The sequence below is a fragment of the Saccopteryx leptura genome, chromosome 6, assembly GCF_036850995.1.
Source record: "Saccopteryx leptura isolate mSacLep1 chromosome 6, mSacLep1_pri_phased_curated, whole genome shotgun sequence".
NCBI lineage: Eukaryota > Metazoa > Chordata > Mammalia > Chiroptera > Emballonuridae > Saccopteryx > Saccopteryx leptura.
The window spans coordinates 129,034,001-129,060,813 of record NC_089508.1 but is presented as its reverse complement, the minus strand read 5'-3'; the positions used below and the strand labels follow the sequence as shown (position 1 = coordinate 129,060,813).

At 47.0% G+C, this 26,813-nt stretch overlaps 1 protein-coding gene across 3 annotated transcripts in view; it reads left to right on the top strand.

Moving 5' to 3' along the window:
* The window catches only part of PTPN9 (protein tyrosine phosphatase non-receptor type 9), a 98,236-nt gene extending 72,258 nt beyond the window's left edge, over positions 1–25,978 (top strand). For all 3 annotated transcript variants that reach the window (XM_066342923.1, XM_066342922.1, XM_066342924.1), the window contains 6 exons: positions 14,827–14,920; positions 16,146–16,212; positions 21,486–21,564; positions 23,020–23,170; positions 23,838–24,045; positions 25,143–25,978. In XM_066342923.1, coding sequence (XP_066199020.1) covers positions 14,827–14,920; positions 16,146–16,212; positions 21,486–21,564; positions 23,020–23,170; positions 23,838–24,045; positions 25,143–25,357 — 814 coding nt within the window. In that variant the 3' untranslated portion in view covers positions 25,358–25,978. The remainder of the gene's footprint in view (positions 1–14,826; positions 14,921–16,145; positions 16,213–21,485; positions 21,565–23,019; positions 23,171–23,837; positions 24,046–25,142) is intronic.
* The last annotated feature ends 835 nt before the right edge of the window (positions 25,979–26,813 follow it).

Sequence of the window (26,813 nt, the reverse complement as noted above, 5' to 3'; positions counted from 1 at the left end):
GCTATTTCTTTAGGTAGATGTCTGCTTGGAGGAGCTGTAGGTTGTGTGAACCATATTTTATTGGAGTTTCCTTGACATTTAGGAGTCCACTTTCCTTCTGTATAGCTGCGTGAGCATGTAACACTAGAAATGCGTATTTGGAGTCTGTGTAGACATTTAATTTCTTGTCTTTGCCTAACTCCAGTGCCCTGGTTAAAGCAATTCAGTGTGCGAGCTTGGGCTGAAGTCCCTGGTTGGAGGGCTTTGCTTCCACTACCTGGCGCAGGGGTGCCATGGCATAGCCAGCATTTCTGATCCCTTTTCTAACATCACTGCTACCATCAGGGAAACAAACCTCATGCGTAATTTTTTTTTTTTTAAATTTTAGCAACAGAGATAGACAGGAAGGGAGAGAAGTAAGAAGCATCAACTCGTAGTTGTGACACTTTTTTTTTTTTGTATTTTTCTGAACTTGGAAATGGGGAGGCAGTCAGACAGACTCCCGCATGCGTCTGACCGGGATCCACCCGGCACGCCTTCCAGGGGGCAATGCCCCGCCCATCTGCGGCGTTGCTCTGTTGCAACCAGAGCCATCCTAGCGCCTGAGGCAGAGACCACAGAGCCATCCTCAGTGCCCGGGCCAACTTTGCTCCAATGGAGCCTTGGCTGCGGGAGGGGAAGAGAAAGATAGAGAGGAAGGAGAGGGGGAGGGGTGGAGAAGCAGATGGGTGCTTTTCCTGTGTGCCCTGGCCGGGAATCAAACCCAGGACTCCTGCACGCCAGGCTGACGCTCTACCACTGAGCCAACCAGCCAGGGCCGTAGCTGTGACACTTTTATTTGTTCATTGATTGCTTCTCATATGTGCCTTGATGGGGGGGGGGGGCAATGTCCAGCTGAGCCAGTGACTTCTTGCTCAAGGCAGCGACCTTGGGCTTCAATCGAGTGACCCTGGGGTGAGCCCATGCTGGCAACCTCGGGGTTTTGAACCTGAATCCTCAGCATCCCAGGCCAGTGCTCTCCACTGCACCACCACCTGGTCAGGCTGTCTCAAGCATTTATGTTGAGTCTTTGGGCTTGGCTTTGACATTAGTGTAGCTGGGTTCAGTAAAGAACAATGTTCTGCTGTCATCTAAGGGTTTTACGTTAGGATAACTTGGTACATTAATAGTCCATTGTTGGTAAGCCAACAAGTCCCTTTGATATTTAAGGGGGGGACTTACTTGGTGGGACTTTATACAGAGTGATTTTCTGCCCCAGGGATACTCTGAAGGCTTCCTCTATAAGAGTAGGACAGCTGCTGCTATTATCATAAGTCACTGTGGCCATGCCTGTGCTATTAAATCTAGATTCTTTGAGAAACATCCAGTAGGTCTTTTAACAAGTCCCAAAGCCTGAATTAGAACGCCTAACACAACCTCTTGTTTTTCTGTGACATAAAGTTGAAAAGGTTTCTCAGGGTCTGGTAGATCTAGGCCTGGAGCCTGTGTTAGGGTGCCTTTTAGATACTCAGTTGCGCTTTGCTATTCTTGCCCCCAGACCAGGGCTTTTTTTTTTTTTTTTTTTTTACAGAGGCAGAGATAGACAGGGACAGACAGACAGGAATGGAGAGAGATGAGAAGCATCAATCATCAGTTTCTCGTTGCGCGTTGCGACTTCTTAGTTGTTCATTGATTGCTTTCCCACATGTGCCTTGACCGCGGGCCTTCAGCAGACCGAGTAACCCCCTGCTGGAGCCAGCGACCTTGGGTCTAACAGACCAGGGAATTTTTGAGGGGCCTGGCCATTTCTTCATATCCCAGTATCCATAGTCTAACAATAAGCTGTTCATCCTGAGAAGGACCGAAGCTGCCTCTGGGTGGTGGGAGTTGGGATAGGATACCTGGAATGGCCTGTATTCTTTCTGAGGACCAAGTTCTTTCTCCCAGGGTCAGTATTAGCCCCAGATACTCTACCCCTTGTTGGAAGACTTGTGCTTTCTCCCCTGACACTCTGTGTCCCCATTCTGCCAAGAAATTTAGAGTCTGTATGTCACGCAGGCAGCCCAGTTCCTCTGTTGGGGAACAGATGAGGAGGTCATCTCTGATTTGTATAGTTTGGCCACCATCCTCAAGAGTTTCCTCAGCAAGGGCCTGCCCAAATAGACGAGGTCTGTCTGTGAAACCCCAGAGGAAGAATGATCCAGGCAAGCTGTTTAGACCCTTCTGCCTCTGTCCATTTAAAGGTAAATAGTAATTGGCAAGGGGGTGTTTAAGGGGATGCAGGAGAAAGAGTCATCTTGGTCTAGCACTATAAACCACTAGGTCTGGGAAGGAATTTTCCCAAGTATTGTATAAGGGTTAGTGCTATGTGGGCATTACAGCCTCATTAATTATATATAAGTCCTGCACTAGTCTGGACTGTCCATTTTTATTTTTGACCAGGAAGATAGGAGTATCACAGGCGAGTTGCAGGGAACCAATAACCTATGCTTGAGGAATCTAGATATTATTTTCCGTATTCCTTCTCAAGCTCCTGGCCTAGTTGAATATTGGCTTTGCTGGGGAATTTATTTGGGTTCTTTAAACACACACATACACACACACACACACACATATTATGTACTCATTTTAGAGGACAGAGGAAAGAGAAAAGAAAGGGGTAGGAAGCATCAACACATAGTTGCATAGTTGCTTCTTGAATGTGCCTTGACCAGGAAAGCCTGGTCCTTTGAACCGGCAACTTCAGCATTCCAGGTCAATGCTCTGTCCACTGTACCACCACAGGTCGGGCGTTGGTTGGGTTCTATAACTTAATTCTAACTGGCATGGTCCTATATGCTCATCCTGGAACTTCTGTCTGTGGCCCAAATGTGTGGGTTTAGGTCTTGATTACTATCAGTGTATCAACTAACCCTTTAAAAACATATAAAACCATCATGAGGATGGGTTAGGGGTCCTCAGTGCCTGAGGAGAAAGTCACTTGAGTCTTTATCTTACATCAACTGTCTCTTCCTGATAGTGGAGTGGGGCACTTGGCATAATTAAGAATTGGTGAGTAAGGGCCCTAGCCGGTTGGCTCAGTGGTAGAGCGTCGGCCTAGCGTGCAGAAGTCCCGGGTTTGATTCCCGGCCAGGGCACACAGGAGAAGCGCCCATCTGCTTCTCCACCCCTCCCCCTCTCCTTCCTCTCTGTCTCTCTCTTCCCCTCCTGCAGCCAAGGCTCTATTGGAGCAAAGATGGCCTGGGCGCTGGGGATGGCTCCTTGGCCTCTGCCCCAGGCGCTAGAGTGGCTCTGGTTGCAACTGAGTGACGCCCCGGAGGGGCAGAGCGTCGCCCCCTGGTGAGCAGAGCGTCGCCCCCTGGTGGGCGTGCCGGGTGGATCCCGGTCGGGCGCATGCGGGAGTCTGACTGTCTCTCCCCGTTTCCAGCTTCATAAAAATACAAAAAAAAAAAAAAAGAATTGGTGAGTAAGCATGGCTGAACCCCACAAGCATTTTAAAGGGAGTGTAAGTCTTCTGACTGTGGGAGTCCCGTCTACCACCTAGCCCCATCACTTGTCTGGTTTCTGAGGAGAGTTGTCTAGAATATGAGTTCAGCACAGAATAGGTGGTCCCTGTATCTAAATGAAAATTAACTGGCCTACCTGCTACTTCAAGGGTCAGCCTAAGCTCCTTCCTTTTGATGTCGATGATCACCTCGGGAGCTGACCAGCATAGGGCCCATTCAGTTTAGGGCCACGGTGGAGGGGGTACCGATTTGGGGGCCTTCTGACTCCCAAAGCAGTCCTATCCTACTCCCAGTGGCCAGGCTTATGGCACAAGGGGCATGGCTTATGAGGGAGTCCTTTCCCAGGAGACTCCCTTTTCCAGTGTCCTGATGTCCCTTGTGACAGTTACTGGAAGGATTTTCCTTGGGCTTCTCTTGAGGAGTTGGTAGCCCTGTAGGGCAGCCAGTAGCTGTGCCTTCTTTTCTCCTTCTGCTTCTGCTTCTCCCTGTCATTTCCTCCTCCTCCTGGTCTTGATCATAAAAAAACCAAGAAGGCTGTTCTTAAAAGATCAGTGAGGGGGGAACCGGGTCCCAGTCCTCATGTTTTGTTTTGTTTTTTTTTTGAGAGAGAGAGACAGAGAGAGGGACAGTCAGGCAGGAACGGAGAGAGATGAGAAACATCAAGTCTTTGCTGTGGCACCTTAGTTGTTCATTGATTGCTTTCTCATATGTGCTTTGATGGGGGGGAAGGATACAGCAGAGCAGGTGACCCCTTGCTCAAGCCAGTGACCTTGGACTCAAGCCAGCAACCTTGGACTCAAGCCAGCAACCTTGGGCTTCAAGCCAGCGACCATGGGATCGGTCATATGTATGATCCCACGCTCAAGCCAGCGACCCCATGCTCAAGCTGGTGAGCCTGCACTCAAGCCAGATGAGCTCACGCTCAAGCTGGAGACCTCAGAATTTCGAACCTGGGTCCTCTGCATCCCAGGCCAATGCTCTATCCACTGCACCACTGCCTAGTCAGGCACAGTCCTCATTTTTGTAATTTCCTTCTTATATCAGGGGCAGCCTGTGTTAAAAACTCATCCTATGGCCTGACCTGTGGTGGCGCAGTAGATAAAGCGTCGACCTGGAAATGCTGAGGTCGCCGGTTCGAAGCCCTGGGCTTGCCTGGTCAAGGCACATGTGGGAGTTGGTGCTTCCAGCTCCTCTTCCCTTCTCTCTCTGTCTCTCCTCTCTCTCTGTCTCTCCCTCTCCTCTCTAAAAAAATGAATAAATAAAAAAAATTTTAGAAAAACAAACAAACAAACAAAAAAAACCTCATCCTATGGGAAAGGTGAGTGGTTTTTTTTTTCCCCCCCCCCGAAGCTGGAAACGGGAAGAGACAGTCAGACAGACTCCCGCATGTGCCCGACCAGGATCCACCCGGCACGCCCACCAGGGGTGATGCTCTGCCCCTCCGGGGTGTCGCTCTGCTGAGACCAGAGCCACTCTAGCACCTGGGGCAGAGGCCAAGGAGCCATCCCCAGCGCCCGGGCCATCTTTGCTCCAGTGGAGCCTGGGCTGCGGGAGGGGAAGAGAGAGACAGAGAGGAAGGAGGGGGAGGGGTGGAGAAGCAAATGGGCGCTTCTCCTATGTGCCCTGGCCGGGAATCGAGCCCGGGTCCCCCGCACGCCAGACCGACGCTCTACCGCTGAGCCAACCGGCCAGGGCCCCTTATCCTTTCTAAGAAGGCTATGGGGTTCTCATGCAGACCTCGGTCTATTGTGGTCAACTTACTATAACTTTTGGGCTATCTCCTCACAGCCTTCAACCCTTTTAGGAGGCAGAGGAGTAAGTGATAGTTATTCCAGGCCCAGATACCTGCCATGGCATTGTAGTCCCAATTAGGGTGAAGTCAGGGGACTGTAGGAAGCCCTGGGAGGACATCTTACACATTCTGAACATGGAGGTAATCAGCTAATTATATGGCTGCCTTTATGATCCTCCCCACCTTTCTCCAAAAGGTAATGCTTGATTGCATATTAGAGTTACGTCCTCCTACGATAAATCAAAAGTTAGAATCAGCTTTTCAGAACTTCTAATATAATTATCAGAGTCCTCTGGAAAGTTTTCCAGTTCCTGCTTAATGGTGGGCAAGTTCTGCATGGTGAATGAGACCTGCAGCCCAAGTGGGTCCTATGGTCCAGCTGCTTCCTGCAGTGGGAACAGCCTACAAGGCTGTCCCAGTCACAGAGCTCTGGGTGTTAGCCCTGGGCATGGAGGGCAGGTTCTGGACTATGGTCTTTGGCTGTGTGGGGTCGGGCATTTTCTCCCCAGCAGTCTCCTCTATGGAGCCCGTAGTTGAGCCCTCAGTCTTGGATCAGGCCATTTGTGGGGGGGTCACTACTTGAACTGCCGGATCTGTTTTACATCCTGGCATAATCCTGGGTCATTTCTTCAAGCCATGCATGCCTGTGCCTGTGGGACCTCAGTCCACTCACCCTGTCGGCAGCAGCAGAGGTCTAATTGAAGGGTAGTGTTGTAATCAAGACTGCTGTGTTCTGCCCAGACCTCCTGGTCTCCTAACTTGTATTGTGGCCAGGCAGTGTTACAAGAGAAGACTAGTCTTTTTTCTGTATAGGGAATGGGAAATCAAACTCATCCCAGTTTTTAAGGATGCTTTCAAAGGGTCAGTCTTGAGGTATTGAGTCTAGAGTTCCCCATCTGTAAGAGAATAGAGGACATTGGAGAAAACAGGCATCCCTGTTATTCAGTTCCTACCAGACAGGGCTAGAGAGGGTGTTCCCAGCTCCATCCCCGGGGCTCTCAGAATAAGCGTGCCTTACTGTGCAACCCGTCCTGAGGTCCCATCCCTCTCAGGACCACCTACCATCTCTAAATTCATGGATAGGGAGCTCTGGCCTGTCAGCCTCCAGCCACCAATGTCCTCACTTGTACTCTGACCCTTGCTTGACTTGCCAACAGGTTTCATGCCTTTCCTACTTCCATTTTTCTAGATATGTCAGGAGCTTTAAAAAGGAGGTGGCTACTACTGTTTCTAGAGGGTATATTTATTTAGTTCCTAGCTAGCTTTTGAAATTCCCTGTGAAACCAGTAAATCCAGTACAGGGGACTTTCCAGTGGGAAGCAGACCTGTCATTTCCCTTTCCTATGACTTGTCCAGCCATTTTTTGGGGTCCTCAGGCCACATGCAAAAGAGATGCTTAATGATACAAAAAACTAGGATGGCTCTGGTGCTCTATTATCCCTGTTACTTAGGAGAGCACAGAGACAGTACTCTGTCTGGGTGTCCCCATCTGCCCACTCCACATAGCACAGGAGAACCTTGTGGCTTGAAATGTTGGGCACAAGGCTTGTACCAGGTACACAGAGTAGGTGACAGATTCCCACCGTCCCTTTAGGGAGATGAGGGTTGGATTTTCTTCAAGTGGAGTAATAAGACACTCTGGTTAGTCAAGTGAAATGGTTAAGGACCCACTTGAAAATACGGTCTCCAAGGGCTGTGGATTGAAGGTGATCAGAAGAAATGAGTAGGCATTTGTTCGTGTGTCCTATCCCCTGCCCCTCCCAGCAGTGGGACAGCAGGCCGGCTAAGGCCTACATGACCTGACTCACTGGGATAGCAGTAAGCAGACACCTCAGGTGATGCATACCTGGGACATCTTTTCTGGCAGAGGAGCCCATGCAGCAAAATCCATGGCAACAAGGAAGGCAAGGAGGAAGGACATGACTGGATGCATGGGAAGTTTTGAGGGGTTGAGAGAGTGTAAGTGTGAAGTTGACAAAGAGGTAGTGCTCTCTGTTTGGGCGGTCATGCTCTCTCCCCCTTCACAGGCAGCACCCCCACCCAAAAGCCAGCTTTTTATTTTTTAAAGATTTTATTTATTGCCTGACCTGTGGTGGCGCAATGGATAAAGCATCGGCCTGGAATGCTGAGGTCACCAGTTCAAAGCCCTGGGCTTGCCTGGTCAAGGCACATATGGGAGTTGAGGCTTCCTGCTCCTCCACCCTTTATCGCTCTCTCTCCTCACTAAAAAAAAAAAAAAAAAGACTTTATTTATTGATATTAAAGAGAGAAATGAGAGAAAGAGAAAGGTAGAGGGGGGGAGGAGTAGGAAGCATCAATTCATGGTTGTTTCTCTCTCGTATGTTCCTTGACCAGGCAAGCCTGGGGTTTTGAACTGGTGATGTCAGCATTCTAGGTAGAAGCTTTATATCCACTGCACTGCTACAGGTCAGGCCCCTAATGACGTTTTGTTTTTGTTTTTTTAAATGAAAGGAGGGGTGATAGTGTGACAGACTCCCACATACACCCCTACTGTTATCTACCCAGCAACCGCCATCTGGGGCCAATGCTCAAATTACCTGAGCTCTCCTCAGCACTTGAGGCTGATGCTGGAACCAACAGAGCCACTGGCTAAGGGAGGGGAAGAAAGAAGGGGGAGAAGTGGAAGAGAAACAGATGGTTGCTTCTCATGTGTGCCCTGACCAGGGATGGAACCTGGAGCATCTCTGTACATTGGGCCAGTGCTCTATCCACTGAGATAGCCAGCCAGGGCCTTGAGTTTATTTTTGTGAACGCTGTAAGTTGATGGTCTAGTTTAATTTTTTTGCATGTATCTGTCTAATTTTCCCAACACCATTTCTTTTTGTTTTGTTTTGTTTTTGTTTGTTTTTTTGAATTTTTCTGAAGCTAGAAACTGGGAGAGACAGCCAGACAGACTCCCGCATGCGCCCGACCGGGATCCACCCGGCACGCCCACCAGGGGGCGACGCTCCTCCCACCAGGGGGCGACGCTCTGCCCCTCCGGGGCGCCGCCCCGTGGCGACCAGAGCCACTCCAGCACCTGGGGCAGAGGCCAAGGAGCCATCTCCAGCGCCCGGGCCATCCCTGCTCCAATGGAGCCTCGGCTGCGGGAGGGGAAGAGAGAGACAGAGAGGAAGGAGGGGGGGAGGGGTGGAGAAGCAGATGGGCGCCTCTCCTGTGTGCTCTGGCCGGGAATCGAACCCGGGACTTCTGCACGCCAGGCCGACGCTCTACCACTGAGCCAACCAGCCAGGGCCTGTTTTGTTTTTTTACAGAGACACAGAGAGAGAGTCAGAGAGAGGGACAGATAGGGACAGACAGACAGGAACGGAGAGAGATGAGAAGCATCAATCATTAGTTTTCTGTTGCGACACCTTAATTGTTCATTGATTGCTTTCTCATATGTGCCTTGACCATGAGGCTACAGCAGACCGAGTGACCCCTTGCTTGAGCCAGTGACCTTGGGTCCAAGCTGGTGAGCTTTGCTCAAACCAGATGAGTACGTGCTCAAGCCCACGACCCTCGGGGTCTCGAACCTGGGTCCTCCGCATCCCAGTCTGACGCTCCATCCACTGCACCACTGCTTGGTCAGGCCCAACACCATTTCTTTTTTTTTTTTTTTTTTTAATTTTATTTTTTTAATGGGGCGACATCAATAAATCAGGATACATATATTCAAAGATAACAAGTCCAGGTTATCTTGTCTTTCAATTTGTTGCATACCCATCACCCAAACTCAGATTGTCCTCTGTCACCTCCAACACCATTTCTTAAAGAAACTGTCTTTACTCCATTGTATACTCTTGCCTTCTTTGTCAAATATCAATTGACCATAAAGGTGTGGGTTTATTTCAGGGTTCTCTGTTCTGTTCCATTGATCTATATGCCTGTTCTTATGCCAGTACCAAGCTGTTTTGATTATAATGGCCCTGTAGTATAACTTGATATTGAAAAGTGTGATAACTCCCACTTTGTTCTTCATTTTCAAGATTGCTGCGGCTATTCGTGTTCTTTTTTGGTTCCAGATAAATTTTTGAAATGTTTGTTCTAGATCTATGAAGTATGCCATTGGTATTTTAATAGGAATTGCATTGAATCTATAGATTGCTTTGGGTAGTATGAACATTTTTTAATTTATTTATTCATTTTAGAGAGGAGAGAGAGAGACAGAGAGGAGAGAGACAGGGGGGAGGAGCTGGAAGCATCAACTCCCATATGTGCCTTGACCAGGCAAGCCCAGGGTTTTGAACCGGCGACCTCAGCATTTCCAGGTCAACGCTTTATCCACTGTGCCACCACAGGTCAGGCAGTATGGACATTTTTTTTTTTTTTTTTAACAGAGGCAGAGATAGACAGGGACAGACAGACAGGAACGGAAAGAGATGAGAAGCATCAATCATCAGTTTTTCGTTGCGCGTTGCGACTTCTTAGTTGTTCATTGATTGCTCTCTCACATGTGCCTTGACCGTGGGCCTTCAGCAGACCGAGTAAACCCCCGCTGGAGCCAGCAACCTTGGGTCAAGCTGGTGAGCTCTTTGCTCAAGCCAGATGAGCCCGCGCTCAAGCTGGCGACCTCGGGGTCTCGAACCTGGGTCCTTCCGCATCCCAGTCCGACGCTCTATCCACTGCGCCACCACCTGGTCAGGCATGGACATTTTTTTTTTAACTTTTTATTTTTATTTTTATTTATTCATTTTTTAGAGGGGGGAGAGAGAGAGAGAGAGAGAGAAGGGGGGGAGGAGCAGGAAGCTTCAACTCCCATATGTGCCTTGACCAGGCAAGCCCAGGGTTTTGAACCAGCAACCTCAGCATTCCAGGTCGATGCTTTATCCATTGCGTCACCACATGTCAGGCAGTATGGACATTTTAATGATATTAATTCTTCTTATCCATGAATATGGTATATGTTTCCACTTGTTTGTATCTTCCTTGATTTCTTTTTACAATATCTTATAATTATTATTATTATTTTTTGTAACAGACAGAGAGAGGGACTGACAGACAGGAAGGGAGAGAGATGAGAAGCCTCAATTCTTTGTTGCGGCACCTTAGTTGTTCATTGATTGCTTTCTCATATGTGCTTTGACAGTGGGGCTACAGCAGACCGAGTGACCCCTTGCTCAAGCCAGCGACTTTGGGCTCAAGCTGGTGAGCCTTGCTCAAACCAGATGACCCTGCACTCAAGCCGGCAACCACGGGGTTTCGAACCTGGGTCCTCCGCATCCCAGTCCAATGCTCTATCCACCACACCACCACCTGGTCAGGCTCAATATCTTATAATTTTTTAAGTACAGTTTTTTTACCTCCTTGGTTAAGTTTATTTCTAGGTACTTTATTTTTGTTGTTGCAATAGTGAAAGGGGTTATTTCCTTAATTTCTCTTTCTGACAGTTCATTACTGGTATGTGAAAATGCCACTGATTTCTGAATATTAATTTTATATCCTGCCATTTTGCTGAATTCATTTATTAAGTCTAGTAGTTTTTTGGCAGAGACTGTAGGGTTTACTATGTACAATATCATGTCATCACCAAATAATGACAGTTTTACTTCTTCTTTTCCAATTTGGATGCCTTTTATTTCTTCTTGTCTGATTGCTGTGGCTAGGACTTCCAGGACTATGTTGAATAAGAGTGGTGAAAGGGGATACCCCTGCCTGGTTCCTGATCTTAAGGGGATTGCTTTTAACTTTTTGCCTATTGAGTATGATGTTGGCTGTGGGTTTCTCATAGATGGCCTTTATCATGTTGAGGTAGGTTCCCTGTATTCCCACTTTGCTGAGAGTTTTGATCATAAATGGGTGCTGGACTTTATCAAATGTTTTTGTACCTTTATTGATATGATCATGTGATTTTTCTCCTTCATTATGTTTATGTGATGAATTTATTGATTTGCAAATACTGTGCTAGCCTGGCTTCCCTGGAATAAATCCCACTTGATCATGATGTATAACATTTATATATATATATATATATATATATATATATATTTATATATATATATATATATTGCTGGATCTGGTTTGCTACTATTTTGTTGAGAATTTTAGCATCTATGTTCGTCAGAGATACTGGCTATAGTTTTCTTTCTTTGTAGGGTCTTTACCTGGTTTTGGAATTAGGATAATGCTTGTCTCGTAAAATGAGCTTGGAAGTCTTCTCTTCTCTTGAATTTTTTGAAATAGCTTGAGAAGAATAGGAGTTAGTTCTTCTTTGAATGTTTGGTAGAATTTGCCTGTGAAGCCTTCTAGTCCAGGACTTTTGTTTGCTGGGAGTTTTTTGATAATTGTTTCAATTTCGTTTGTTGTATTATAATTGGTCTGTTCAGGTTTTCTGATTCTTTCAGATTCAGTTTTGGGAGATTGTATGTTTTAGGTCATTCTCTTTTTCTATAGATGTTAGTTCTCTATCTGGAATGGTCCAATCAGTCTGGTTTAATTTCCTAGAGCAGGGATTGATAAACTTTTTCTTCAAGGGCAAGATGGTAAATATTTTAGGCTTGTGGGCCTTTCTAGTCTTCGTTGCAAGTACTCAACTCTGCCCTTATAGTGTGAAAGCAGCCACAGACAGTACTATCTGGTGCGGTTGGCTGTGTTCCAATAACACTTTTATTTATAAAAACAGGTAGCCAGGCTACAGTTTGCCAAGTCCTGTCTAGAATGATCCTTTTATTTTCTTAGATTTTTCATAGGTTTTGTTTGTTTGTTTGTTTTTTGTGACAGAGAGAGTCAGAGAGAGGGACAGATAGGGACAGACAGGAAGGAAGAGAGATGAGAAATATGAATTCTCCGTTGCAGCTCCTTAGTTGTTCAGTGATTGGTTTCTCATATGTGCCTTGACCAGGGGGCTACAGCAGAGAAAGTGACCCCTTGCTCAAGACAGCGACCTTGGGCTCAAGCCAGTGACCATGGGTCACGTCTATGATCCTATGCTCAAGCCAGAAACCCCGAGCTCAAGCTGATGAGCCTGCGCTCAAGCCGGCAACCTTAGGGTTCGAACCTGGGTCCTCCATGTTCCAGTCTGATGCTCTATCCACTACGCCACTGCCTGGTCAGGCTTTTTTTTTTAATCACTTTGACTTTTTGTTTTATATTCTAGGAAATTTTTCTCAACTTTCTCTTCTATTTAAATTCTTATTTTGTATATCATTTTTAATTTCTTGGGGCTTTTCTTCTCTGTTCCTTTTTCATAGCATCCTATTCTTTTATGCAGGCCGTATCTTTTCTTTTTCTCTTGGAGGTTATTAATTATAGCCTTTTTGAATTTATTTTCTCTTTTGTACACCTGAGGATCTGAATTGGTCTCTTTTATGTTATGGGCTCTCCTTAATTATCTGGAGATCCTGGCTGTTAGTTCACACTTAAGAGTGGGGTCCTTAAAAGCTTCTTTGAATCACAGTTAGCATGTGTGGGCCTCAAATTTAAATGGTCGGCTGGCTCGTTGGTGGTGAACTCCAAATGACTGAATTCTTTTATGTAGGGCCCCTCACTCTCTGGAGAGTTTTCCTCTCTGCTGCCTGGTAGGGTCCAAGCCTGGATATGAATGCAAGGATAGGACAGGGAGAGTGGGGCAGGGTATGCTCACTGTTACTCAGATTTTTTTTTTAAATTTTATTTATTCATTTTTAGAGAGAGGGAGAGAGAGGAGAGAGAGACAGAGAGAGAGAAGGGGGGAGGAGCTGGAAGCATCAACTCCCATATGTGCCTTGACCAGGCAAGCCCAGGGTTTCGAACCGGTGACCTTAGCATTTCCAGGTCGACACTTTATTCACTGCGCCACCACAGGTCAGGCCTTTTTTTTTTTTTTTTTTTGAGAGAGAGAGAGAGAGGAAGGAAGAGAGTGTGTGTGTGAGAGAGAGAAAGATCAATTTGTTATTTTACTTATCCATTTATTGGTTTATTCTTGTGTGGATCCTTGTATGTGCCCTGACAGGGGATTGAACCCACAACTTTGGCATATCAGGATTATGTTCTAACCAACTGAGCCACCCAGACAGAGCTGTCATTCAGATATTTTTTGTTTGTTTGTTTTATTGATTTTAGAGAGGGGAGAGAGGAGAAAAAGGTAGAGAGGAGGAGCAGGAAGCATCAACTCATAGTTATTTCTCATGAGTACCTTGACTAGGCAAACCCGGCGTTTCAAACCAGTGACCCAGCACTCCAGGTTGCCCTCTATCCACTGCACCACCACAGGTCAGGCCAGATTTTTATCCTATATGTTAAGCCCTGTGCCTTGCCTTGCCTTCCAGGGTGTGGGATTTTTCAGGGTGAGTCACTGTGTCTCTCTATAGATACCTCTGTGGGTCCTAGCTTTCTATAATTGGCCAAATCAGCCAAAATCCTCCCATTTTCTGCCAAAGTGGGTCTAATTCTCTTTTGTCTACTTGTGTCTCTGCTGTCACTTTTGGGTTTGTACTGATTAGTTCCTTTATTTATTTATATTTTTATTTTTTGTATTTTTCCGAAGTGAGAAGCAGGAGGCAGACAGACAGACTCCTGCATGTGCCTGACCGGGATCCACCCGGCATGCCCACCAGGGGGCGATGCTTGGCCTATCTGGGCGGTTGCTACGTTGTGGCGGGAGCCATTCTAGTGCCTGAGGTGGAGGCCATGGAGCTGTCCTCAGTGCCCAGGCCAACTTTGCTCCAATGGAGCCTTGGCTGCAGGAGGGGAAGAGAGAGACAGAGAGAAAGGAGGGGGGGAAGGGGGAGAAGCAGATAGGCGCTTCTCCTGTGTGCCCTGGCTCGGAATCGAGCCTGGGACTTCAACACACTGGGCCGACGGTCTACCATTGAGCCAACCAGCCAGGGCTCTGATTAGTTCCTTTTTATTTTATTTTAATGAGGCTCTTGGCAGGTGTGTCATCAACATGTGTTATCAACGTACCACATTAAACTGGAACTTAAGAGATTTATTTTGAACCAGTCTGGGAAATGAGTAGAATATTTTATTTGCAACTAGAATTTTTTGGTGCTATACCTGTATTTCTCCATTTTCTTTTGAAGGGAAATATTTTGGCCCTGGCGGGTTGGCTCAGGGGTGGAGCATTAACCTGATGTGTGGATGTTCCGGGTTCAATTCTCAGTCAGGGCACACAGGAGAAGCGCTCATCTGCTTCTCCACTCCTCCCCCTCTTCTCTCTCTCTCTCTACTCCCTTCCTGAAGCCATGGCTTGATTGGAGCAAGTTAGCCCTGGGCACTGAGGATAGTTCTATGGCCTCTGCCTCAGTTGCTAAGAAGAGCTCGGTTGCTGAGCAATGGAGCAAGCCCCAGGTGGGCAGGACATCGGGGCCCCCTAGTGGGCTTGCCAGATGGATCCCGATGGGGTACATGGCAGTCTATCTCTGCCTCCTTTCATCTCACTGAATGAATGGAAATATTTCTATAGTTACATATTGATCATTAAAAATATTAAATGATGTGGAATTATGTAGACAAGATAATGAAAATTCTGTGTACCCACCCCAGACGGTAACTGACACTCACCATAGCACTTCCAGATTTTGTGCGTACACATCCATGCTGCCCTCACTTGTCTCTCTTTGTTTTACTTGTTGGTTTTGTTTTTTATAGGTCTCCAGGGAACCTAGAGAAGAACCGCTATGGGGATGTGCCCTGCCTGGACCAAACGAGAGTGAAGCTGATAAAACGCAGTGGCCACACTCAGGTACCCAGACAAGGGGTGTCCTTGCAGGGGCACTGAGGGAAATTGAAGCCTCTTATGCAGTGAAGCTATGATTACTAGACTGCTGTAGTTGCAAGAACATGGAATGGAAGCTAGAGATACACTGTTTGAGTTTAAATGTTCTGTCCTCATTTGGATCTTCTCTTTGAGTCAATGTAACAGTTTTCCAGAGCTCAGTTTTTATTTCCTGTTAAGTACCTGGTGTTATGACTGGAAAGCTTATTAGCATAACATTAGCAGTTTTTTTCTCTGTGTTCATCCTGCCCCTCATGCCTCACCTGTAGCATGGTCACCCACTTCTTTTTAAGTTCCTCCTTAGTACAACCTGTTTATAGCAACATCCAGCACTTACAATTTTGAGGTTGACAGCTAAAAAGATAGTACTTTTTTTTCTTTTTCCAGCTAATATACCAGTTCTGTTTGGGTCTTCTGTACATATATAAAAAAAAACCCTAACAACCCAGCATCAATAGAGGTTCAAAGTAAAGAAATTTAAATAGTGCCCTTAACATGACGCACATTATAGGAAACTGTTATATCCTCTCTCCTTTTTCTGGGTAAGTTTTTGGAAATGGCACATGGATCAGAACCCTATGTTTCTTCTCCTTGGACCATAATGTTTCAAGCACATAAACTGAATTTCCTGTCCAGGACCCTGACTGAGGGTTTTCTTACAGAATCGTCTGCTAAGATATGGGCTGACTGAGGGCTAATTCATCAGTACTATTAAGATTATCATAGGATACACTGTGAACAAGTGGGGCCCTGGAGTTAGAGACACCTGTGTTTATCTGTCTTGTGTGCTCTCTTTCCAGTGCTTTGAACGGTGCCTAGCCCTAGTACCAGACATTCAGTTAGTTATCTGTGCAGGAGTGAGTGAATCCCAGTGTACCAGGAGACTGTTCTCGTCCCGTCATTCAGGTGAAGATCATCACCTGAGTTATAATCCCTTTCATTAACGTAAACATTGGCAGCAACTTTATTTCCCCAGTAAAAGGAGAATTCAGGTCTATTAGGGAATTGTTTATCAAATCTCCTGGAATTATAATTGGCCCTTTTGCTTCTCTTTTTTTTCTTTTTTTCATGATGAGAAGAGACTATCCATCCCCTCTACCCCCCTGGCTTTTAGTTACTTGCTAATCCATCATTTTCTCTCACAAATGGCAGGCTCCCTGCAGCTGCAGTTATGTTTTCTTTTTATCCTTAGACAGATTACATCAATGCCAGTTTCATGGATGGCTACAAACAGAAGAATGCTTACATCGGTACCCAAGGTAGGTTCGTTAGCCCTTCACAAGTTGGTTTTGAGTCCTCTGCCAAAATGATTCCTTGCACCAGATGATACCATCATTTTAAAGGACACAGTTACTTGTTGTGCTGTTGTGGCCACTAGATCTGGACCTTTCAGAGAAATTGAGGGTTATTGAGGAGGGCAGAGGAGAGGTGTAGCATTTTCATATCAGTGTGCCTGGAAGCAGAGAGATGAACTGCAGATTTGAACACACAGCACGACTACATGTGTTTGGACTGTTTCTCAGTATTGCCAACACGAGCGGGTGGGGCATCAGGAGAACTCTTGGGCCAGTAAGATGCTCTTCATAGCCAGTAGGAGATCAGGAGTGGCAGTGGGACTTCCCAGAAATAGTCCCATCTATAAAGGGGTGTTGCCGTCCTCAGAGGCTTTGCTGATCCCTGTACCATCACAGAGAACCTCAGCTGTCTTCCGACATGGACGGCCTTTGCTGGGTCTGACAGTGAAGTCCTGACCTCCAGGAGGGTTTGACATGGAGCTTCTGTATGTGCACCTGAGGGCCCAGTACTCCTTTTGACCTGGCTCTGCTGTCTCAAGGAGAACCTCAGGTTACCTTCTAAGAGGGTTGGGAGAAACCAAAACACAGGAGAACCTTAGAGGCCCCCCTGTGGGCTTACAGCCCATGACCCTTGCAGAACATGGCCAGCAATCTCATGGATACTTCCTTAACCAAACGATCAAACTTAGTATCACCAGTGATGGACAAACAGATTCTATGTTTCCTGTTGTGAAACAGTGAGAACTATACCGTATAACCTATGTTGTATGCATGTTGCCAGTTTTTAAGTCTGAATCTAAGCATAAGACACAAACCAGACAGATCCAGATTCTGGGACATACAATAAAAAATATGGCTTAAATGCTTCAATGTCCATGCCATAAAAAAAAGTCCGGGAACTAGATTCTATATTAAAGGAGACTAAAGAGACATGATAACCAGAGGTAATGAGTGATCCATGATTTAATCACCTGCATTGGGAGGATAAAATTGTGAAGGTCAAACTGGTAGGGCAATGGGAGATTATTTTTTAGATGGGATTATGGTACCAGGGTATAATTGCTTCGGTGTGATAATGGTATTTGATCTGTAGGAGAATGTCCTTGTTCCTCTAAATATGTGTTCAAGTATCTAGGAGTGAAGTGTCATAATGTCTGAAACTACTTTTTTTATTATTATTATAAGAGAAAGTTTATTTAGAAAGTTTCAGAGGTAGGAGAAGTGAGCCAGCTGGGCTGCATGAGCTCAGGATACACGTTACAAAGGCAGAAGAAGGGCCGTTGGAGCTTAGGAGAGAGAAAGACAGAACTAACACACCTTGAGGGAAGAAGGGGATTGGAAAGGTACCGATGTGCTCCCAAGAGGGAGAGCCCACTGAAACTCACTATTATTTATTTATTTATTTTAATTTTTTTATTTTATTTATTCATTTTAGAGAGACAGAGAGAGAGAGGAGAGAGAGACAGGGGGGAGGAGCTGGAAGCATCAACTCCCACATGTGCCTTGACCAGGCAAGCCCAGGGTTTCGAACCGGCGACCTCAGCATTTCCAGGTTGACGCTTTAATCCACTGCGCCACCACAGGTCAGGCGAAACTCACTATTATTTACAGTATTTATATTTATTTATTTTCACCAGAAATAAGCAGTGTTTATTTCTGAGAGTTAGAATTACATTAAAAATTCTTTTTCTTGCCCTGGCTGGTTGGCTCAGTGGTAGAGCGTCGGCCTGGCGTGTAGGAGTCCCAGGTTTGATTCCCGGCCAGGGCACACAGGAGAAGCACCCATCTGCTTCTCCACCCTTCCCCCTCTCCTTTTTCTCTCTCTCTTTCCCTCTCGCAGCCAAGGCTCCATTGGAGCAAAGATGGCCCGGGTGCTGAGGATGGCTCCGTGGCCTCTGCCTCAGGCGCTAGAATGGCTCTGGTTGCAACAGAGCAACGCTCCAGATGGGCAGAGCATTGCCCCCTGGTGGGCATGCCGGGTGGATCCCGGTCAGGCGCATGTAGGAGTCTGTCTGACTGCCTCCCCATTTCCAGCTTCAGAAAAATGCAAAAAAAAAAAAATTTATTTTTTTTATTATATTTTTTCCAAATAATTGAAACATTTTTAAATAGTTCAGTAAAAAGGAAAACTTTTGGTTTTACCAGTGGTGGTGCAGTGAATAGAGCATCAACTTGGGACACCTAGGACCTAGGTTCTAAACTCCAAGGTCACTGGCTTGAACATTGGCTCATCAGGCTTGAGCGTAGGCTCGCTAGCCTGCGCGCGGTATCATTAGCTTGAAACCTAAGGTCTGGTTTGAGCCCAAGGTCTCTGGCTTGAGTAAGGGGTCACTGGCTCGGCTGGAGCTCCCCCCCAACCTGGTCAAGGCACATATGAGAAGCAATCAATGAACAACTCAGGTGCCGCACACTGAGTTGAAGCTTTTCATCTCTCTCACTTCTTGTCTCTCTCAAAAAAAGAAAATATGTGTACATATGTCCAGTAATCTCCTTGTAGTAGTTTTCTGCAGTTTTAGTTATCCATGGTCAACAGTAGTCTGAAAATATTAAGTGGAAAGTTCCAGAAATAAACAATTCATAAGTTTTAAATGGCATGCCATTCCTAGTAGTTGATGAAATCTAGCACTGTCTTGCTCTGTTTCACCTGGGAAGTAAATCAACTGTGTGTACAATGCTTCCACACTGGATGTGCTGCTTGCCCATCAGTCACATAGTAGCTGTCTTGGTCATCAGATTGACTGTCACAGTGTCACAGTGCTTGTGTTTAAGTCAGCCTTACAGTTGCCCAAATCTGCCTCAAATGCCTAGGTCATTCGCCTCACCTGGTCTCATCACATAGACATTGTATCATCTCACACCACCACAAGACAAGTGAGTGGGATACAGTAACATATTTTGAGGCAGAGACTACAACTCACATTACTTGTTACAGTATATTATTAAAATTATTCTGTTTTGTTAATTATTATTAACCTCTTACTGTGCCTAATTTAAACATTACATATTTATGTATAGGGGAACAACATGGTTCCCCTATACATAATAGGGGAACCATGTTGTGTATTTGAAAAATTGTGTATTTCAAATACCATGTTGTGTATTTGAAAAATTGCAAATTTTTCAAAATAGCCCTGGCCTGGTAGCTCAGCTATTTGGAGTGTTGTCCTAATACACCATGTTTGCAGGTTCCATCCCGGTCAGGGCACATAGAAAAGTCAACCAATGAATGTATGAATAAGGGAGCAACAAAGTGATGTTTCTCTCTCTCTCTCCCCCTTTCCCGCCCTCCCTCCCTCTCTCCCCTCCTTCCTCTCTATAAAATCAATCAATCAATCAATTTGTTAACATATATTTTTTTTTATTTAATTTTTATTTTATTTTTTCCAAAGTAAAAGTTGAGGGAAGACAAAAGAAAAAAGGGCCTTTGGATTTTTGGTATGTTGTTATTTGGTACTATAGTCACAGGTTTATTATTTTCCCCTAGGAGGGGCCACTCCCTCCAAAAGGAGTCCTGTCAATACCCTAAGAAATAAGAGAACAATCAGGAGAGATGTTTTGGCAAGTATAGGATATGATTTTGTCAGCCTGAGAGACTAGGGCCGTTGTGGAGGAGAATGGTCTTGGCATGGTTGGGCTTATCAAGGTTAAGGATTGGCTTTAGGGGGCCTCAGAATGCTCCTTTCTTCATGTTTAGAAGGCAAGGGCACTGCTTAATGTTGCTACTCTTGCAAGGGTACTTTAGGTTGGTGCTGTAGGCCCTGTCCAGGAGCAGAAGCTCCTCCAGGAATCACAGGACAGAGGGTTTGTTGAGTCAAACACTGGTCATCTTTAGAAGGCGTTTGCATCAGAAGATGGGGGCCCTGTGATGTTGAGAAGGCTGGTTTGATTTGCCTGGCTAACCTGCACTATATTTATAGTATTCTGATTCTTTCTTGTTTTTTAAGATTTTATTTGTTGATTTTTAGAGAGAGGAGTGAGTGAGAGAGGGAGAGAGAAAGAAGGGGGGTGGGGAGGGGCAGGAAGCATCAACTCATGGTAGTTGCTTCTTATATGTGCCTTGACCTGGCAAACCCAGGGTTCGAACTGGCAACCTCAGCATTCCAGGTCATCATCCATCAGGCACATAATCTCCATCAAATTATTATAGAGACTCTGCAAGGAAGATTTCTTTTTATTTTATTTTATTTTATTTTATTTTATTTTATTTTATTTTATTTTATTGTGTGTGTGTGTGTGTGTGTGTGTGTGTGTGTGTTTTGGTGAGAGAGATGGGGTGGACAGGAAGGGAGAGAGATGAGAAGCATCAATTTTTTGTTGTGGCTCCTTAGTTGATTGCTTTCTCATATGTGCCTGACAAGAGGGCTCCAGCTGAGCCAGTGACTCCTTATTCAAGCCAGCAACCTTGGGCTTCAAGCCAGTGACCTTTGGGCTCAAGCTGGTGACCTCGGGGTTTCAAATCTGGGTCCTCAGCATCCCAGGTCAACACTCTATCCACTATGTCACCGCCTGGTCAGGCAAGTCACCAGCACAAACTAGTGACTTTATTTCTTCCAAAAAGTCTACTGTTAAAGACTCTAATCTGGACCCTGGCTGGTTGGCTCAGTAGATAGAGTATCAGCTCAGCTTGGGGACATCCTGGTTCAATCCCCGGTCAGGGCACCCAGGAAAAGTGACCATCTGCTTCTCTTCCCCTCCCTCTCTCCCTCTTTGCTTCTCGCAGCCATTGGCTTGATTGGTTTGAGCATCGGCCCTGGTTCCTGAAGATAAGTTGGTTGATTCGAGCATCAGCCCCAGACAGGGTTGCCGGGTGGATCCTGGTCAGACACATGCAGGAGTCTGTCTCTCTATCACCTCTCCTCTCACTTAAAAAAGAAGAGAGAGAGTGAGAGAGAGAGAGAGAGATATGAAACAGCTAGAGACACGCCAACAGTTGACAAGTCAGTCTGGGTATGAGAGCTGAAGACCTGGTGATAGACCCTGAGAGGGTCTGTACCAAACTGTAACTGACCAGCAATTTCACTGGAGTCCCTGTTAATGTGAAGATGTGATTCCTGACACTCCCACACTGTGTGGTGGTTGCTGGTCCAAGGGTCAACCCTTCATGGTAGGCACGTGGGGAGAAGTGTGGGGAGCCAGTGTCTGTGCTTTGGAGTTAGGAGTTGAGAGCAAAACAGGAGAGCCCCAGTAAGAAAAATGCTTCCCAGCATCATGGACTCCACCTTTTCCTTTTGTTCCAGGCCCCTTGGAAAACACCTATCGTGACTTCTGGCTCATGGTGTGGGAGCAAAAAGTCTTGGTGATTGTCATGACCACTCGGTGAGTTCATCCCTTTTCTCCCTACAGCCCTCTGCCCCCAGTCCTCTCTCCCCAAGCATGGGTGATTCAGAAGAGGAATTCAGCTGTTAGACACAATGAGGATTACTGAAGTACGGCCAGGATTTGAGATGTCACAATTTCCAAGCTAACCCAAAATGAACACAACCAGGGTATGGCGGAGACTGAGAGGTCTAACTTGCCAAAGCTTTCATCCTTGGCTCTGCCAACCCCGTGCCAGGTGCGGCCTCCTCTGAGGTCTTGGCCTTACCTGCTAGAGGAAGTAGTAGGAAACATGGGACAATTCACTTGTCATCTGGTCCGTACTTCCTAAGGGCCACTATCTTCCCGGCCTCTCTGAATGACCAGGTCTTCTTTGCTCCGCTTCCCCGCTACTTTGACCGTCTTCTGCTCATTGAGGCAGGAAGCTCTTTTTTATTTCTTCTTCTTTTCCAAGTAAGAGGAGGAGAGACAGACAGACTCCTGCATGTGCTCTAACCAGGATCCACCCGGCAACCCCCATTGGGGCTGATGCTTAAGTCAACCAAGCTATCTTCAGCACCTGGGGCTGACGTGCTTAAACGAGTTGAGCTATGGCTGCGGGAGGAGAAGAAAGAGAAGGGGAGGAGGAGTAGAGAAGCAGATAGTCACTTCTCCTGTGTGCCCTGACCAGGAATCGAATTCAGGACATCCACACACTGGACTGAGACTCTACCACTGAGCAAACCGGCCAGGGCCCTAGGCAGGAAGCTCTTGATGAAAAGACTGTTTTTGAAATTTTGGTCTCCATATCGGCTGAACTTTAGAAATCACGGTTTCATTAGTATGACCATTATCGTTAGCATAATTACAAGTTAGTTCAGAGGAGGGGGAAAGAAATAAATGAAGGTGTTTGTTAGCTCATTTTTCTTTCTCCTGGCACTGTCATTCATAACTGCCTCTGATTGGGAAAGCAGGTTGTGGAGAGAGTGCTACCTTGGAGCATTTTGGAGCCACTGAAGGGTAGTGAGGTGACTTCTGGACTTGACACAGACCTGCTGCTGCCATGCCAGGCGCTGTGCCTTGCCTACTCCTCTGTCACCCTAGGGCCTCACCAAGGAAGAGAATGAAAAGGGGTAGAGATACGGGGCCCACGACATTTTCTCTACTGTCCTTCTGTATCTGCCCAATATTTATCCCAGATCTGTGAGGTGTACCAAGAGGTATCACAAGGGGGGGGCAAAGGACATGTGCTCAGTAGATATCTGCTGAGCGAGTCCAGGCAGAAACATTCACTGTCACAACTGTTCCAAATGAAGGCTTGCTTGCTTTAACGCCAGAAAGCTAGGGTGTAATTTAGGAGCAACATGAGAGGTGGTGCTGCTGCCAGGGGGAGAGGGGCACAGCAGGCCTGGGGCAGGTGGCTGCTCACAGTGCAAAGAGGAGAGCAGGGGCTCACCCTGGTCTGTGTGTCTTCAGCTTTGAGGAGGGTGGCAGGAGAAAGTGTGGCCAGTACTGGCCTTTAGAAAAGGACTCTCGGATCCGATTTGGCTTACTCAGCGTGACCAATCTAGGCGTGGAGAACATGAACCATTATAAGAAAACAACGCTAGAAATTCACAACATGGAGGTACGTCCTGGTTTCTATTCTCTCGCTTTTTTTTTAGGTGAGAGGAGGGGAGATAGACTCCCTTGTGCACCCCAACCGGGATCCACCCGAAAACCCCATCTGGGGCTGATGCTCGAGTCAGCCTAGCTATCCTCAGTGCCTAGGACCAGTGCGCGAACCACTGGCTGCAGGAGGGGAAGAGGGAGTGAAGGGGGAGAGAGAGAGGGAAAGAAGCAGATGGTTGCTTCTCATGTGTGCCCTGACCCAAAATTGAACCTGGGATGTACATACGCCAGGCTGATGCTCTATCCACTGAGCCAGCAACCAGGGCTTTTCTTTTTGAAGCTAAAGGATGACCTTTGCTGTAAAGAAAATCTCCAAAGGGAACAGGTGGGATTATCTGGGGGCTTATATGTTACTTCCATTTTTCTGGGCATAGGATCAGGATATTCAGTTCAGAGCAGGGGCCTTACTTAGGACTAAAATTCAGAGGAAACATGGGTCCCACAAATAGAGGAGTTCTGCCCTTTCCAGATATGTAGCCTTCCCTTTGGGTTTATGGAGAAGTGGTTGTGGGGACAGTGTTGGGGGTGTTAGGAATCCTGGGGAATTGAGACCTGGGAAAAGCCAAAGGAAGTTCGAGCAAGCAGAAGCAACCTCACTAACTTTTAGTTCTTTTCTATCCAAGGAACGGCAGAAGCGCCAGGTGACTCACTTTCAGTTCCTGAGCTGGCCTGATTACGGTGTCCCCTCCTCAGCAGCTTCCCTCATTGACTTTTTGAGAGCGGTCAGGAGCCAGCAGAGGCTGGCCGTCAGCAGCATGGTGGCGCAGTGCAAAGGGCCATGCCCCAAACCTCCCATTGTGGTTCACTGCAGTGCAGGCATTGGCAGGACAGGTAATAGTACACCTGAGGCAGCTTTGGGAGCCTCTGGAGACAGGCAGGGTAGGGGAGGAATGACCGAGCTCCTCGTTGACAGATCGAGAGAATTAGGTCTACTGGTAGTGAATTGCCATGAAAAAGTCTTCTATTTTTTTTTTTCTTCTTTTCCAAGTGAGAGGAGAGGAGACAGACAAACTCCCAATGTGCCCCGACCAGGATCCACCCAGCAACCCCCATCTGGAGCCAATGCTCTGCCAATCTTGGACCATGCTTGCAACCAAGCTATTTTTAGCACCTGAGGTGGAGGCTTGAGGGGACCTGAAATTGAACCTGGGATGTACATACGTCAGGCTGATGCTCTATCCGCTGAGCCTCAGTGGATATTACATCCTCAGTGACCAGGGGCCTATGAGCTCAAACCAGTTGCTGTAGGAGGGGAAGAAAGAGAGAGAAGGAGGAGGGGTGGAGAAGCAGATGGTCATTTTTCCTGTTTTCCCTGAATGGGAATCAAACCCGGGACATCCACATGCTGGGCTGATGCTCTATCCACTGAGCAAACTGGCCAGGGTCTTGAAAAGTTCTTCTTTAATGTCCTTCTGGTGCCCGAAGTGCTAGAGGGTGTCCGGAGTGTACGCTTCACAAGCTGAGCCCTCTGGGGTTGTGGCTTTCTATACCTGGCTCATCTTCCAACCAACCACCATCCCTGGGAGCTCAGCTGAGCTGTTGCTTCCTTCCCACCGCTGCCTGGGGAGCCCCCACCATGTTCTGTGCTCAGCTCTACCCTTAAAGGGGATATGCATCACAGGGTCTGCTGGCATTTCTAATCCAAGATCCTTTTGGGACAAGGTCAGGAATAACAGGCTGGTATCTGTGGAGAAATTGTAGAATCTGAAAATCAGGGCCCTAGTGTGGGAGTGCTGCTCTTTCTGGAATTTGTCCCTTTTCCACCTGTTCTGAGATGAGAGGCTTTCTCCTTTCTGGCCTCCAACACTAGTTGTGCCCTCCTCCTCCCTTGCCTTTAACTTCAGTTGTCCAGTGCGCCTGAGTTACTTGGTAGAGGGATGGTGAGAGGAGAAGGAGCCCAGAGATGACCACTTCCTTTCTTCCTTCAGGTACCTTCTGTTCACTAGACATCTGCCTGGCACAGCTGGAGGAGCTTGGCACTCTTAACGTGTTCCAGACGGTGTCCCGCATGAGGACCCAGAGGGCCTTCAGCATCCAGACCCCTGAGCAGTACTATTTCTGCTACAAGGCAATCCTGGAGTTTGCAGAAAAAGAGGGCATGGTGCCGTCCAGCCACAACCTCCAGGCCTTGGAGGGTCAGTAACTGTCCCATGAGCCTCCTGCCTGCTGGCCAGCCTTCTTTAAACTACTCTGGACACCGCTGAGCCTATAGATTGCCATTAGTTACACTGAAGCCATGGACCAACCTCTCTCTTGTGTCTCCCAGTACACACAAGGCAGCCTTTCCTTTCTGGCTAGCTAGATGTGGTGAGATTGTCACTGGAAAGGGCCAGCAGCAATGTGTTCTTAATGTCTAGCACCTGCCAATGAACTGTGCCTTATTAAAACCAAATTGTGGCTATTGATTTTTGCCAGGGGCTCCAAGCAAGGTAAGTGGGAAAGGAAACTGCCTCCTCCCTTTCCCAATGCCTTCTTCTGGAGGCCTCTCTCGTTCCTTCCCTTTGCTAGGATTTGATGGGGAGGTTTGGTAAGCATCCATCTGCCTTCCTCCCAGAACGCTTGACCAAGATCTGTATTCTAGAGAGCATCCAGAGTGCCAAGCACGTTTATACCTAGCACGTGTATCCCGTCTCATGTGTTACTCTTGTGCGTGTGCGTGTGTGCGCATACGCACTTCTGTGTATGGGTCCATATGTACGTGTGTATATAATATATATTGTATGTGATAATATGGTCATATTCTATAAATACATATACACACAGTTACTCCTTTGTAGAAGTTTCTGGGGCTCCGTGTTGCATTTCAGGGCTTGTTGCTTCTTATACCCTCCTGTTTATCCTGAACTCGCTGGGGTGAGAATCATGCCTCCTGTTGTCAGCCGCAGAGTGGTAGAAGAGGACACAGGCCCCCTCCACTCCATGTCCTGTCACCGGCCTTCATCCTTACGCAATGGCTTCTCTCTCCAGGATTCTCGCTACCTGTTGGAGCCAAGAATACTGGTTTGTGGTGACACTGGTTTGGTTCAGCATGGATTACCCTTACCTGATGGTTTCTCTCCATTTACTTTGCTGATTTTGGTCATAGACCTCCACTGTGATTCCAGACCCCTCTCTTTCCTCTCCCTGTCCCTTGGGGATTGGAGTCTTCCCAGATGAACTCACTGAGCAGCCAGAGCCAAAAGCAATTGGTACAGTGTCTTAGAAGGACATAGGAGGAGCCCAGATATGAGAAAGAATCCTTCCCTGGGAGAAGGGGCTAGGAGCCCTTTTTTCTTTCTGCCCAAAGGTTTGTTTCCCTATGCAGTGTGACCCTGTCCACTCCAATGCCCATCTCTCTGTCTGGTAGTGTGCCAGACCATGGAGCTCAAGATGGGTGGGTTCTATGTCCATGAAAAGCTTCACTCCTGGTGGGAAGGCAGCCCCTGCAATGACTATCTCCCCACCTCCCCCACTCCCTCAGCCTGTCCTGTCTGCTCCCAGCCCACCCAGCCTGATGTGCCAGGAATGGAGTCTACTCCCCTGGTCTCTGCATTCCCTAGGCAATCCCAGGTATCCCTGAACCATCAACCCATCACAGATGAGGTTGGCAGCTGATCAGA